The following is a 12,601-nucleotide window of genomic DNA, read 5'->3' on the forward strand; positions in this document are numbered from 1 at the left end:
AGTGAGTTTGCCCAAAACTCTGACGGCAGCCCTGAGCTTCTCCTGTATAGCAGCAACAGAGCTTCGCTGCCTTGACAATTCCTGTTTGACTTTCTCTATTTCTTCCAAATTCATCTTCACGTTGGAAATCTCTGTCATCTTCTCTTTAACCTTTGTTTCGCAGTTTGACAGATCCCGAGAAGTACTTTCCACACGACCAACCCAGCATTGCACTTCACTTTCAGCCTGATTTTTGGCTCCTGTAGCATTGTTTAAGTCTGTCTGGTAGACCCCAATTAAAGTCCCTCCTGTAAAGCAATAAGACCAGTTAAAATGTACAATAGGCAAAAAAAAAAAAAAATCAGGGCTTGTGAATGAAAGCACAATGTGGACGTAAGTGAAGAAGAAAAAATCAAATTTGGACACTCACCAATGATTGGCCCAACAATTGGGATAAACATCAGTCCAATGCCAGCATTTCTTACAGCCTCATCGTGTTCCATTCTTGCTCGAATTTCGTTGAGTGTTTTTTGTGTTGATGCCAAGTGTGATCTTGCATTCTCTAATGACTGCCTGTAACTCTGCAACATTCTTTGGTTGCTTGCAAGTTCATCACTCAGATTTTTATGTTCTGTTTCTTTGTTTTCTCGCTGCCTTTGCAGTTCTCCTATCTTTGCTATCAGACGCTCATATTCTTCATCTGTAAGTTGCAGCTGACCTGAAGCTTTGCACTCTGATAACTCAAAGCTCTGTTTTGCTTTAAGAATGAAAGACCGTATTTGTTCATATTCTGCTCCCTTTATCACTTCGTCAGCATCGATCAAAATTACTGAAAGATCATTAAATGCTTGCAAACGTTCAATAAAAGATGGTGCAACAGCCAAAACAAAGCTTTTCTCCTTGCTTGCTGTTTCCCTAAACAAGACAAGTACACAATTTATGTACATAGATTTCAGTGATACTGTAAACACAACATGATGTATAATAATCCCCTCAGTGTAAATACGGATGAACTGTAGAACCACCTGAGTATGTGCATTAAAGGATATTCTCCATAAATTACAAAAAATGTAATGATGTAAATTATGAAGCTTACCAATCCATGACAGATCTTGTTCGGTACTAGTCGTCCTGTTGGTGCAAGCTGATAAAAATTGGTGATATATAAAGCTAAACAGCGGGTGGGTGTGGACTCTGTGGTGATGATGGGGAAGGTGGGGCTTCCAGCTGTTAAGGCTGAACAGGCGGCAATCTTTCTTGTTATGTTATGTTGTTGCTATTAATAAGACTGCAACTGATACACAGCGCCGATCTTCTTGGACGTGCAAGTTCATTAAATACTATAACTCAACAGCAAATTTACACTTGTTCAGTTCCATCCTTGATATTTATACAGTGCACCTTACTATGTAGTTGTCAGCTTGTAAGGAATATTCTTTGGTAATATCCTTACATCTCCTTTCCTTAAATTAAAAAAAAAATAAAAATTCTCACCCTTTATAGAACACAACACACTCATTCAAGCTAAACAACATTATACACTAGTGTATATACTGATTTCTTTGTTCTGGTTTTATAGTCAGTCTTTGTGGTTTTTAAATGGTCCTTGATGATCTCCTGAGGACTGGCACCTCATTACAACCTGAGCTTTCAATTTGTTTTGCTCTACAGGAGCATCACTGTGGTGAAGCTTCTCTTCCTTGTCTTTCTTAGTCAATGCAATTTTGGATGATGATTGTGATGCCTGACTGTGATGTTCATTGGAGGCCAATAGACACTATATCGGTTCAATCTTTTCAATGTCTAAATGTCCTGTACATGAAGTCTCTGAAGAATGCCTTCTCTCAGTACAACTGGAATTACTATTGTGTTCTTGTTCAGTAACATTCCATGCACAACTGATAGACTCTTGTAATTGTTGGTCTTCCTATATTTCTTCAGCAGTCCTAGGTTTCAATGGAGGCGATACTGGTATCATACTTGTCAGAACATAAATGTGGGGTGCTACTTCAGTTTCATTCAGGTTCTTCTCAGTTATTGATTCAGGTCCATGTGTTCTAGACAATGCATCTGCCATTGAGAACTGTCACGTTGAATGATATCTCTGTAACTCGATCATCACTCTTTGGAGCCGAGGCGACATCTTGTTAAGATGTTTCTTCTTCTGGTTTTTCTGCAAGGGTCAAAAAAAGCCCATATTAGCTTTCTTTGGCCCTAGGTGTGAGCAAACTATATTGAAGACCACCTTGACAAAGTGGCAAATTTGGATAAAAAAAATTATTGTGTATAGAAGTATAAAAACAACTACTTTTGGAAAAATTGAAAAAAAAAAACTGTTGACTACACAGGAGAAAAGAAATTAAAACCTTTAAAAGCATCTGTTGGGATTTATCAAGTGCTTATACTCTGATAAATCACCTGTTTTCAGGACAACCAATATTGTATTTTACTTATTAGACATCTGTAGGAACTGGAATAGAGGACCCAATTCTATTGAATTTTTAGAACAGAAAAAAAAAAACTAAAGGAGTTACACCCAGGAAGGCATGGTGGTGCAGTGGGTTGGACCAGGTCCTGTTCTTCAGTGGGTCTGGGGTTCGAGTCCCCCTTGGGGTGCCTTGTGATAGACTGATGTCCTGTCCTGGGTGTGTCCCCTCCCCCTCCAGCCTTGTGCCCTGTGTTGCTGAGTTAGGCTCCAGCTTGCTGTGACCCCCCCCCCCCCCCATGGGACAAGTGGATTCAGCCAGCGTATATGTGTGTGGATGTATATAGACACCATTGCTTAGTAGTCTTTATTTTGAAGAAATTAACTGTTGAATACAAAATAAATAAAAAGCTTTAAACACTTCAAATAAAGACTTTACCCCTGTTTTGGGGATAACGGGCACTAAAGTTGACTAAACGTAACATGTTAAAACAGGAGAATCCAATTCCTGTGAATTCCGAGAACAGAAAAAAGTGATGGAGATACATTCAAATAGAAATAATTTTATGGCATTGCAACGAGTGGGTAACAAGTACAAACAAGTGTGTTAATTAATTTTTATGTTGGATCATGCAATTTTTTCTTATCCCACTTGATATTAAGTCACCTTGGGCTGCTAAAAGAGAATTTTGAAAAGAGAGTTTTTGGTTTTGAGTCTTGAAAGAATTAACATATTAAAAATCATCAATGACAAACAGTTAAATCCAAGTATGTGGAGAAACTATAATTGAACAGAACAAAAGAAACAACTTCCAAATCTAGTAAATTAGAGAAAGAAAATGCTTCCAAGACCAATATGCTGTCCATCGCCCTGCGACGTTAAATTGCATGTTAGCGATGCAGCTTGACTGAATAAGTCTCCTGAGAAAGTTACATTCACTGTGGGGGATGCTGCACCATCCAGTGACACAAAATTGAGATCATTCTTGGGATCAAGAGCATAGCTACATGGTGGCCGTGGGTGGCCAGCGCCACCCCTGACTGAAGCTCGGCCACCCCTCCAGCCACCCCTGTTGCGCAAAGCATTCTGACCACACTGACAGGTGACTGCTGCTAAGAGAGACAAGGAGGAAACAGATACAGTCTGAGAGGAGCTTGCGGAGAAGCTCTCAGACACAACACACATCAGACCAGAATCAGAGATGAATAAAACAATTTGCATCATTAGCATCTAAAAATATAAATAATTTAGAATAAGGCTCGTATTAAATGATATTATAATGTTTTTACAGACGTTTATAAGTACTGCCACTGTAGTTTCTTGTGTACATTTGTAATAAATAAATTCTGTAGAATTTATAGAATTTCTGCCTGTAGAATTTGCTTTTGGTACAGCATGTCACAGTCAGTTGTGATTTTTGTTTCTGGCCACCCCAATGAAATCACTGGGTCTTGCCTGGCCATCCCTGAAAAAAAGTTCTGGCTAAGCCCCTGCTTGGGATTAATTAACTTCCACAGCTGATTTATAGCAAATTTAAAGACTGTAAGGGGAAGCAGTGATGCTGGTTAACAAAGTGTCTGTCAGCATTTTGGAAACTAAAAGAGCTGTTGGTGTCACGAAAGGTGCTAACCCACATCAGTCATGAACTGAAAATTGGACTGGCATATGTTTCATTACTATATGGCATCGGTGATGTTCTGCTCCATGGTTTATGGAAGGGTGTGGAAAAAAATGCAGCCTTTGCTTCAAGGACTGTTGGCGCAGCTGAAAAGAATTATGCTTAAATTAAATGTGAGGCCTCAGGGATATTCTTACGAATACCACGTTTTTATCCTTTAATTTTATCTTTTCAAGCCATGTTTTATTGACATGTTGCCCAACCATTCCAGTTTGCTTCAAGGGCTGTTGGCACATGCTTAAATTAAATGTGAGGCCTTAGGGATATTCTTATGAATATGACCTGTCTATCCTTTAATTTTATCTTGTCAAGTTATGTTTTACTGACATGCTGCTCAACCATTCCAGTGAAAAATGCAATTTACTGTGTTTTTGAGAGTCACTCCATCAGTTTTTTTTCTGTCCTCGGAATTCATAGGAATTGGATCAACCTGTTTTTACATTTGACGATCAACAAACTGCATTACCTGTTATCCTCAAAACAGGGGTGAAGTTTTTGTTTGAAGCTTTAAAGGTTTTTCTTTTATCTTGTGTATTCAGCAGCTGGTGTCTGCAAATAAAGCATATGAAGCAATGGTGTCCATATTCCCATGCACACTGCTTTTTTAAACATAACAAAATACATAATCGTGCATTGATGTACTTGAAACTGATCATTTTCATTTAATTTACCAAATGCTGTGATAAATCAGAAATGACACTCCAATCAGTTTTAACTTTTAGTATCTGTCCATAAATACATCTATATTAACAATTACTGCTTTTGTACACTTTACTAAATACACACACACACACACACTTTCTGAACCGCTTGTCCCATACGGGGGTCACGGGGAACCGGAGACTACCCGGCAGCACAGGGTGTAAGGCCAGAGGGGGAGGGGACACACCCAGGATGGGACGCCAGTCCGCCACAAGCGGGACTCGAACCCCAAACCCACCGGAGAGCAGGACCCGGTCCAACCCACTGCTCCACCGCGCCCCCTTTTACTAAATATTTTCTGAAAATATCTGTGAATATAACCCACGTACTAAAGATTGATACAAAGAAATAGACATTTCCAAGAGTTTTTTTTATCATATTAATTTTACAAGGGCTTTCAAATGTCCATCCATCCATCCATCCATTTTCTTGCCCACTTGTCCTTCTAGGGTCGCAGTGGCAACAGGGAGAGCAGAGAGGCCCAGCCGCCCCGTCCCCCACAACTTCCTCCAGTTCAGCACAGGGGACCCCCAGCCGTTCTCAGGCCAACCGTGAGATATAATCCTCCAGCGGGTCCTGGGCCGTCCTTGGGGCCTCGTCCCAGTTGGCCATGCCTGGTATACCTCCAAAGAGAGGCACCCAGGGGGCATCCTTATCAGATGCCCGAATCACCTCAACTGGCTCCTCTCAATGTGGAGGAGTAGCAGCGCTACTCTGAGCTCCTCTCGGATGGCCAAACTCCTCACCCTATCACCGTGTGGAGAAAACTCATTTCAGCTGCTTGTATCGCAATCTTATTCTTTCGGTCATTACCCAGAGTTCATGACAATAGGTGAGCTTAGGGACATAGATGGAAAGAGCTTTGCCTTGTGGCTCAGCTCCCCTTTCACCACTACAGTCCGGTACAGCGCATTACTGCTGCCGCTGCTCCCAGTCTGCGGCCGATTTCACGATCCCTTCTCCCCTCACTCGTGAACAAGGCCCCAAGATACTCAAACTCCTCCACCTGGGGAAAATTCTCTCCCCTTACCTTGAGGGGGCATGCCATCCTTTTCCGTGAGAGAACCACGGACTCAGACTTTGAGGTGCTGATCCTCATCCCAACTGCTTCACACTCAGCTGCAAACCGTTCCAGTGTGTGTTGGAGGCAACCATGTGACGGTGCCAAAAGGACAACATCCTCTGCTTTTTACACATAGAATGCTCTCCTGACCTTGACTGCACCTTGATATCCTTTCCATGAAAACTACAAATAGGAGTGGAGACAAAGTACAACCTTGGTGGAGTCCAACACCCACACTGAACGGCCAGGAGATGAGAATGTTTACCCTGCCTGGAATAGAGTCACCGGGACCTATCCCTGGAGCCAGGCCTGAGGGTAGTGTTCCTAGGCGAGCGCCTGGTGGCTGGGCAGCCCACGTAACCTGGCCGGGCTCAGCCCCAGAGGGCAACGTGGAGCGGCCATGTGGGCCCACCATCCGCAAGGTCCAACATGGGGGTTGGGTGTGATGTTTTTCAGGCAGCAGGAGCGGGCAGGGTGGCGGGCGGCGTAACGGCCCCTTGCAACAGAAACTGGCTCTTTCAAATGTCATGTTTCTCATATTAGCTTTACCATCCCACTCCTGCATAAAGGTTCTAGTGATCAAAATTGACTATATATGGTGTTTCATTAGGTACATATGAGCATAGAGGTGTGATGCAACAGGGGGGGCGAGGCATTTTTTGGAGAGAATAAATACCTTTCCCTATTGCAAGGTTCCTAAAGAACAGCACAAGCTGGGGAAAAAGCTTTTTAGCTTCAAACACCATTGACATTGATCAGCATAAGGTATTTACATTTATTTACACTTTCATGTTATTCATTTAGCAGTCACTTTTTCTCCAAACTGAAGTACATCTCTGAGAAAAATAGAGTGCATTACATCAACATTTGTTTCATTTTATATTTTTATTGGTATTAATATTTTACATTTTCAAACAATTTATTTTTCCATGTTTTAAATGAAAGACATGTCGCACGTTTACTATTTATGTAGATTAAAAGTAGGCATTACTGAATGAATGCTTCACAGGTGTATGATATGGATTCTACTACTGAGTGAATAGAAAAGATTGCAATATATGTGAACTGGAGGGAAATAGTGCCCAACCAACTTGTGCAAGCTGACAGTATCGTGTCATATCTTTACACACCTAGTTGTCTTCATAAGATTACGATTTAGATGGTAGATCTCAAGGTTTTCTTTGTGAAAATGCAGAGAGTCGACGCAAGTAAACGGATTTTCCCTCTTAACACCGACCCTCGTTATCACATCCTGATTGGCTATTTCTGGCACGCGCGCACAGGAGCCCGACAAAATACCGAGATTCCGGGCTACTGTTCCACCAGTACGTTGCCACCACTGTGGTGTTCTGGCACCAAAATGTGGCTCCATACCTTAAAGAAAAGTTGAGCAAGAAAATGAAGAGCGCGATGAAGACTGACTGGCAGTTAGAATTTATAAACGCTCAAACAAAACCAATGTCTTTGGTCTGAGGCGAGTCCGTCGCTGACGAGAGTACCAGAAGCGCTGCAACAAGCGCTCAAACTTTGACAAAAATTTACGAACACGCGGATTAATGGGTTTTAAAAAGAAACCGGACTCGTTTTCATCTAGCGGGAAAATGCTGCGGTTGCCCTCACCACGCACAAAAAACGACCGTAATAACAGGAGCATGTTAGACGAACGGAATTAGTTTGGGACAGCGTTTCACACTCGCAGCTTCCATGTTCCCGCCAAGGGGCTGTGGTTTGCGAAAGAGCCGTTTACAACCGGCGATGTGGGACGAGAGTTTGTACCAAATGCAAACAGGCGCGTGCAGTTAACCGACATCCGGGCATCTTCTTGTGACCTGATGTGCGCGCTTTGTGTGGTGTGAACCGGTTTTGGGCACAACTGGATCAGGTCCAGGTCACAAACACCAGAAGGATCACACTTGTTCTCTTGACCATGTAACATGTTTGCTATGAGCTTGACAAGCTTTTCGCTTGTTAATGCAATAAAAATAAGTCGCCCACCCCCACTCCTCCCATCAGTGTCTGCGGATTGCTTTTCATATCATGCTTTACAGCTCCAGGAAAGTCAGGTAAGTGCAATTTAAGCAATAAGAAGGACAACAGCACTGGACCAGACTTTGATCTGTTTCTCCTCTCACACCTGTACTCTAGCTTCTAATTTATCTGTACACACACTAACTCTTCATGCGAGTTTCACACCCCTATGTCCATAGAGATTTTACGGTAATACATGTCTGTGTGACCTCTGAATGTGACAGCTATGGTAAATGTACCCTGTACTAACCAGCTGAGTTAATAGGTGCCTGTAAATTGCATCCAAACAGACTAGCAGTGCAGGACCACCTGAAGTCATCTTTCGTTGCCAGCATTTACAGTTCATGCCTGGTGCTTGTGAGTGCTGATTATAATGCAGCCAGTAAGAGGTTACTGCCACTATTATGTTGACAAAACAAGAGAAAGCTGAAATAGCAGAAACATGACAAACATTACATATACTTATGGAATGAACTGGTTGCACTTGTAATTTAAAACTACGAAAATAAAATGCTTACTACTTCAGCTGATGCTTTCTTCAAAGCAACGTACAATGTTAATCTTCCTACAACTATTTACATTTACTCATTTAGCTGATGCTTTTCTCCCAAGCAGCTTATAAGGTTAATCTAACTGCAGTTATTTACCCATTTATACAGCAGGGTAATTTTTACTGGAGAAATTTTTTTTTTTTTTTTTTTAAGGGTAAGTACCTTGCTTAAGGGTACTATAGCCAGAGGGGGGGGGGGGATCAACCCCTGCAACCTCTGGGTCCAGAGGGTGAAACCCTAACTACTATGCTACTAGCTGTATGTAACTATTCTCTCTCACACACACACACGCACACACACACGCACGCACGCACGCACGCACACACACACACACACGGCATAAGGCCGGAGGGGACACACCCAGGACGGGACACCAGTCCATCGCAAGGCACCCCAAGCAGGACTGTGGTTCAACCCACTGCGCCACCGCACCCCCATCCCATTCGCCATACTGCACTTTATTACGCCACCAAGAAATTGATCACCGCGTTCTTACCCTGCGAACTCCGACTGTTCTGTCATCGCGGGTTCAACTTGGGATTCACTTTTGTATCTGCACTACTTCTTTTTTCTACTACATACATGGTTAAAGCAACATATGGAACTGGTCATTACACGCCTATCATGTCACATTCAGCTGGGTAATTTTTCTGGAGCAATTTAGGGTAAGTACCTTTTTCAAGGGTGCTGCAGTTGTAGGTGGGATTCAAACCTGCAACCTTTTAGACCAAAGTATTTTTTTCCATAATGAAATGTAATTAAATTATACTGCAGAAGAAGGAATTCTCATTAATGGGATTAAATATTAAATTCATTTTGAACTTAAATGTAAATGTTTTCTTTCCAGCAACGAAGAAAAATGACAGAAGTTGTGAAATCAGTCCAGTCACTTTGTAAGATTGAAGATTTTAGAGAAGACACAAAAAAGATAATGCAACCGTATGCTAACTGGGAAAAGTTTTTGGTGCCTGGACCAGTCTCCATAGCCATTCTGGGGGAACTTGTCTGCATCTCCTCAGATGTAGATTTTTCCATCAACAAGAACCCCCCCAGTGGTGGGTTTCAGTTTATCAAGTATCCAGAGTCATTCCGTGCCTGTCTGATGCAAGTGGCCAATTCAGGATGGGCAGCATTCAATGAAGCTCATAAGAACATGGACCAGATTCGTCTCCATACTGCCAGTGTTCCAGGTTACGTGACAATGGCAGCGAAAATACTGCTCCAGGACAATGATGAGCTTGTCCAGACTCTCCTCCCTGACCAGTTGGAAAACATAGCTACTATATCAAAACAATGCACAGATCTAGCTAAGAATACTGAAAAGAAGTTCAATATTGTCATTAACCTGATCCAAGAATTATTAGAAGCATGCGTCAATGCAAAGAAAATCTATGGGGATGAGCTGGAGGAAGTGCAACGTAACATAGAAGCAGCAAAGGAGAAGAAAAAGGCTTCAGATAAAGCCAATGAAAGAGCAACAAAAGCATATGAGGAGTTAAATAAGCACCTAGAAGAGGCACAGAACACATATAATACGGCAATAAATTCAATGCCAAGTGGTTGGGAAGTTCTTGGGATGAACATCGTAGAAGGAATCGTGCAAGGTATAACAGGTATTATAGCTCAGTGTACTACCATAATAGGAAGTGACAAGAGGGAAGATGAAAACAAGAATATTTTTGCAACAAGCAATGTATTCTCCAAATCAGGGCAGCTTCTTAAATATGCACAATCAGTGCGTGATTTTGTTCATGGAAACAAAATCAGTTGGTCTGACATATATGATCAACAATCTGAAAAATCCAAAACGGCTTTCCTGAAAGAGCAGTTTGAACAAATTCAGAAGGAGGTGAAAGATGAATCCTGTAGAGAAAAAGAGCTTGTAGCAAACATCTGCACAAAGGCTGTTGAGCTCTGTGCTGAGCTAACAAAGATTGCACCTACAGGAAAATATGACGATGCTAAGACAAAAGAGCTGATTTCTGGAATCCAGGACTTGTTTATGCAAACACATGAATTTGATTCTAAGAGTAAATCGTTCTCCAACACTCCTGTTTTTACACCTCAGCCCCCACTGCTGTCTAAAAGCAGCGAAAAGAAAGGGGCAGGTGAAGCTGCAGTGGAAAACGCCCGATTCCGTATAGAGCAAAGTCGAGCCCAACTGGAAAAGATGAGAGAGGCACAGAAGCAGAGTTTGGAAAACCTGGAGAAAAACCAGAAGGAGCTGACTGAAATCCTCATCACCCTGAGAAGCTGTGAAGTCAAGGAAATAGATTTCACCACCACCATTAAAATGTTGGTCAAGGGACTTGATGCCATGGGAAGAGTGAAGGAGCAGTGGGAGAAGATGGTGCGATTCTTTCAAATGATTTCATCTATTATCGAGACCTGCTTGAGCACATCTCTGAATAATTTTGTTAAAACGTCTGAGAAGTCATTAGAGAAGAAACTCTCATATGACACAAGAATGTTTCAGAAAGACCTGATCTATCAGCAGGCTTTTCATGCATCTAATGTTGCCAGTCTGGTGAACATGATCTCAGGGACCTACGTGGAGATTTCTGAGAAACACCTAATGGACAGGGTCAGCAGCCTGGGTAAACTCATGGCTCTCAATCCCAAATCAGAGGGTTTTGTATCCGAACGCCTAAAATTACAAAAGGGCTGCGATGAAGCTCAGGAGGCAATAAAAACTCTGGTTTCTGAGAATTGCGAGACCTACGATAAAAAAACGAAACAAAGATTTGAAACTATTCAGCGTGAGCTGAATGCAGTGCTGCCCCCAGCGTCTGAGAAAGAAACAGAAAAACTAAGATCAATCACTGCAGCTGCATTTAAGGACTTGAGTACGGACGATGCAAATCAGTTTTGCTAAAGGTGTCAATTTAAATCAGTCAATATGTACTTTCCTAAATTCTTAAACCTTTATTTGCTTTCATTCATGCTGGTGCTTTCCTACTGTATAGCACTTCTCATTGTACATAGGCCATTCATTTGCTCCGGTCTCTTCGCCAGCTCCCCCTGCTGCTAAGATCCAGTTCAAGTTCCACAACCTACAGTTTCTTACATGGCTTGACTCCTCAGTACCTCCAGTCTGTCCACTCTCCTAGGGGTAACCTCTTTCCTGCCTCTTTTTCTCTTCTCTTGGAACTTCCTCTCTCCTAGCGTACAAGAAAAGACTTCTCATTCTCTCGTCTTGATCCCAAACTGTTGGGTGAGCTTCCGCTCAACATCAGGTGGACTTCCAATCTTTTGACTTTATGCTGTCATTTCAAGAGTCTCCTCTGCACTTGTCATCTTGGAACTGGCTAGCATCTATTACTATCTGTTACTCATAGAATTTTTTTTGTATGTTGTATCTAGCTATACTTTCACCTTAGTTTATTGAGTTTTTAACAGCTCAGAAATCTAATTGCAAATGGCAAATTCCAGTTCATTGTTTTAGTAATTTGATCACACATTATTTATAGGTCAATATTTAATTTAAAGGGGGGTGCGGTGGCGCAGTGGGTTGGACCAGGTCCTGCTCTCCAGTGGGTCTGGGGTTCGAGTCCCGCTTGGGGTGCCTTGTGACGGACTGACGTCCCGTCCTGGGTGTGTTCCCTCCCCCTCCGGCCTTATGCCCTGTGTTGCCGGGTAGGCTCCGGTTCCCCGCGACCCCGTATGGGACGAGCGGTTCCGAAAATGTGTGTGTGTGTGTGTGTGTGTGTGTGTGTGTGTGTGTGTGTATTTCATTTAAAAATGTATTTCAAACATTGTGAAAATTGGTAAATAGCTTTATTTAAATTAATTTTTTATCAGTTCCAAAATGTTTTTTTTAATAACTTTACTAATATAATTCGATCCAGAATCCAGATAATTCAATGCTTTACTTACTTTTTCTAAGCTCATTGATTGTTTTATTATTAAATAGTAAAATATTGTTTTCTGAGTTCAACAAGAACAGGAACTCAAGTTGAAGTCAGGTGCTGCAGCAAAAGAGAATGCCTTCTACTATTTTCTGAGGAAGTGGTCAGGATTTTGCTATTTGCATCATGTTTTCCTGACTGTGAGATATTACTTTGTGTGTCAATTTTAGATCTAGGCAGAATCATGGCATATCTGAAGGTGATCATCTTTACTGTGTGATGGGATATAATCAGTTAGCTCATGTTAGCAGTGACACTGCTGATGT

General features: G+C 42.0%; 1 protein-coding gene across 1 annotated transcript; it reads left to right on the forward strand.

Moving 5' to 3' along the window:
• The first annotated feature begins 6,561 nt into the window (after positions 1-6,561).
• LOC114910599 (centrosomal protein of 290 kDa-like) lies at positions 6,562-11,549 on the forward strand. The gene is made up of 2 exons (XM_029252467.1): positions 6,562-6,613; positions 9,275-11,549. Exon 2 carries the CDS (start codon positions 9,287-9,289, stop codon positions 11,300-11,302), a length of 2,016 nt encoding a protein of 671 aa, XP_029108300.1. The 5' UTR covers positions 6,562-6,613; positions 9,275-9,286; the 3' UTR covers positions 11,303-11,549.
• Positions 11,550-12,601: the final 1,052 nt, after the last annotated feature.

This window comes from Scleropages formosus, chromosome 5, assembly GCF_900964775.1.
Source record: "Scleropages formosus chromosome 5, fSclFor1.1, whole genome shotgun sequence".
NCBI lineage: Eukaryota > Metazoa > Chordata > Actinopteri > Osteoglossiformes > Osteoglossidae > Scleropages > Scleropages formosus.